General features: G+C 38.2%; 1 protein-coding gene across 1 annotated transcript; it reads right to left on the reverse strand.

The window, feature by feature from the left end:
* Positions 1 to 275: 275 nt before the first annotated feature.
* On the reverse strand, positions 276 to 1009 carry RHIMIDRAFT_295435 (uncharacterized protein; the record flags this gene model as incomplete). Its single annotated transcript, XM_023614181.1, has 2 exons — positions 954 to 1009; positions 276 to 885 (listed from the first exon to the last, which is right to left on the reverse strand). The coding sequence occupies exons 1-2, from the start codon at positions 956 to 958 to the stop codon at positions 276 to 278; spliced, it is 615 nt and encodes a 204-aa protein (XP_023461772.1). The 5' UTR covers positions 959 to 1009.
* Positions 1010 to 1070: the final 61 nt, after the last annotated feature.

The raw sequence follows: 1070 nt of genomic DNA on the forward strand, positions 1-1070 counted from the left end.
TCCTATTTAGGCGGGACACACAAAAAAACACCTTCCTATTTTGGGGGATGCTCTATTTTATTTCCTTTCTTGACGGGACACGCAAAAGTTTAAAGTTCAAGCAGTGCGAAGAAGTAGCGGAGACCAGAGCTTGGTATACGGTTACATAATTTGCGTGTCCCTAGTAATTCCCTAAGTCCAATTAAGCAAGTAGTGGCTCATAGGAGTAAGATATAAGAATATCAAGTGTGTCTATTGATTGTAAAACTGTTAATATATACAGTTGCAGTTATAAATTAAAAAACGATGGAATAATCTCTAGCGCAGAGAGTTGGATTTCTTTTGACGAATGCTTTGTGATATGGGTTTAGAATTGGGATGGGGAATTTTACTGGCCTCCCGGTCTTTGTTCGAGCAGTTTCTATCAAATAGAAATGATTGTGATCCAGTAAAATATTAATGACAGTGTAGTTAGTTGGCTCAAACGCAAGAGGCGCAAAAAAGCTGCTTGTTTTAAATGGTTTGCCATTAAATGAAGCCTTTGAAAAGACGGCAATACCGCGAACAAAAGCGTCAGCAGCGATCTGCGGACAGTCAGTGATGTTGAACAAATACTGGATTGGGCATGGCGATAGGTTACAAGACAAGCTTTTTTCGAAGATGTCACTATCCTCCACTTGATTTGCATATAGTGTGTCCTTGTACTTCTTATATGTTTTAAGTATCTGCTCCTTTACCTCCTTCCAACTATTTTGATTGCCATAAATTGCCATACTAATGGCTCTGTATCCACAGTTCCCATCTGCGTCAGGACTGTATATTTTAGCCACCTTCTCAAAACCAACTCCAAAGTCTTGGCAAAAGCTATTTACAATACCAGCATGTTCATTGTTTTCATAGGTGATGCTAAAAGTGTAAGAAATTATCGATAAATTTTCCTTTAGCATACACTGTTAGATAGATATGAGATCTACCTCATCTTATTGCTGTTCTTGCTAAAAGCATTTGCTTCTGTGCATGCACTATTGGCCTTTGTAGCATAATATATTAGCAAGCAATGGCTTTGGATTAACGCCTTCTAACTTACATCT

The sequence above is a fragment of the Rhizopus microsporus genome (genome assembly GCF_002708625.1).
Source record: "Rhizopus microsporus ATCC 52813 unplaced genomic scaffold scaffold_27, whole genome shotgun sequence".
Lineage (NCBI taxonomy): Eukaryota > Fungi > Mucoromycota > Mucoromycetes > Mucorales > Rhizopodaceae > Rhizopus > Rhizopus microsporus.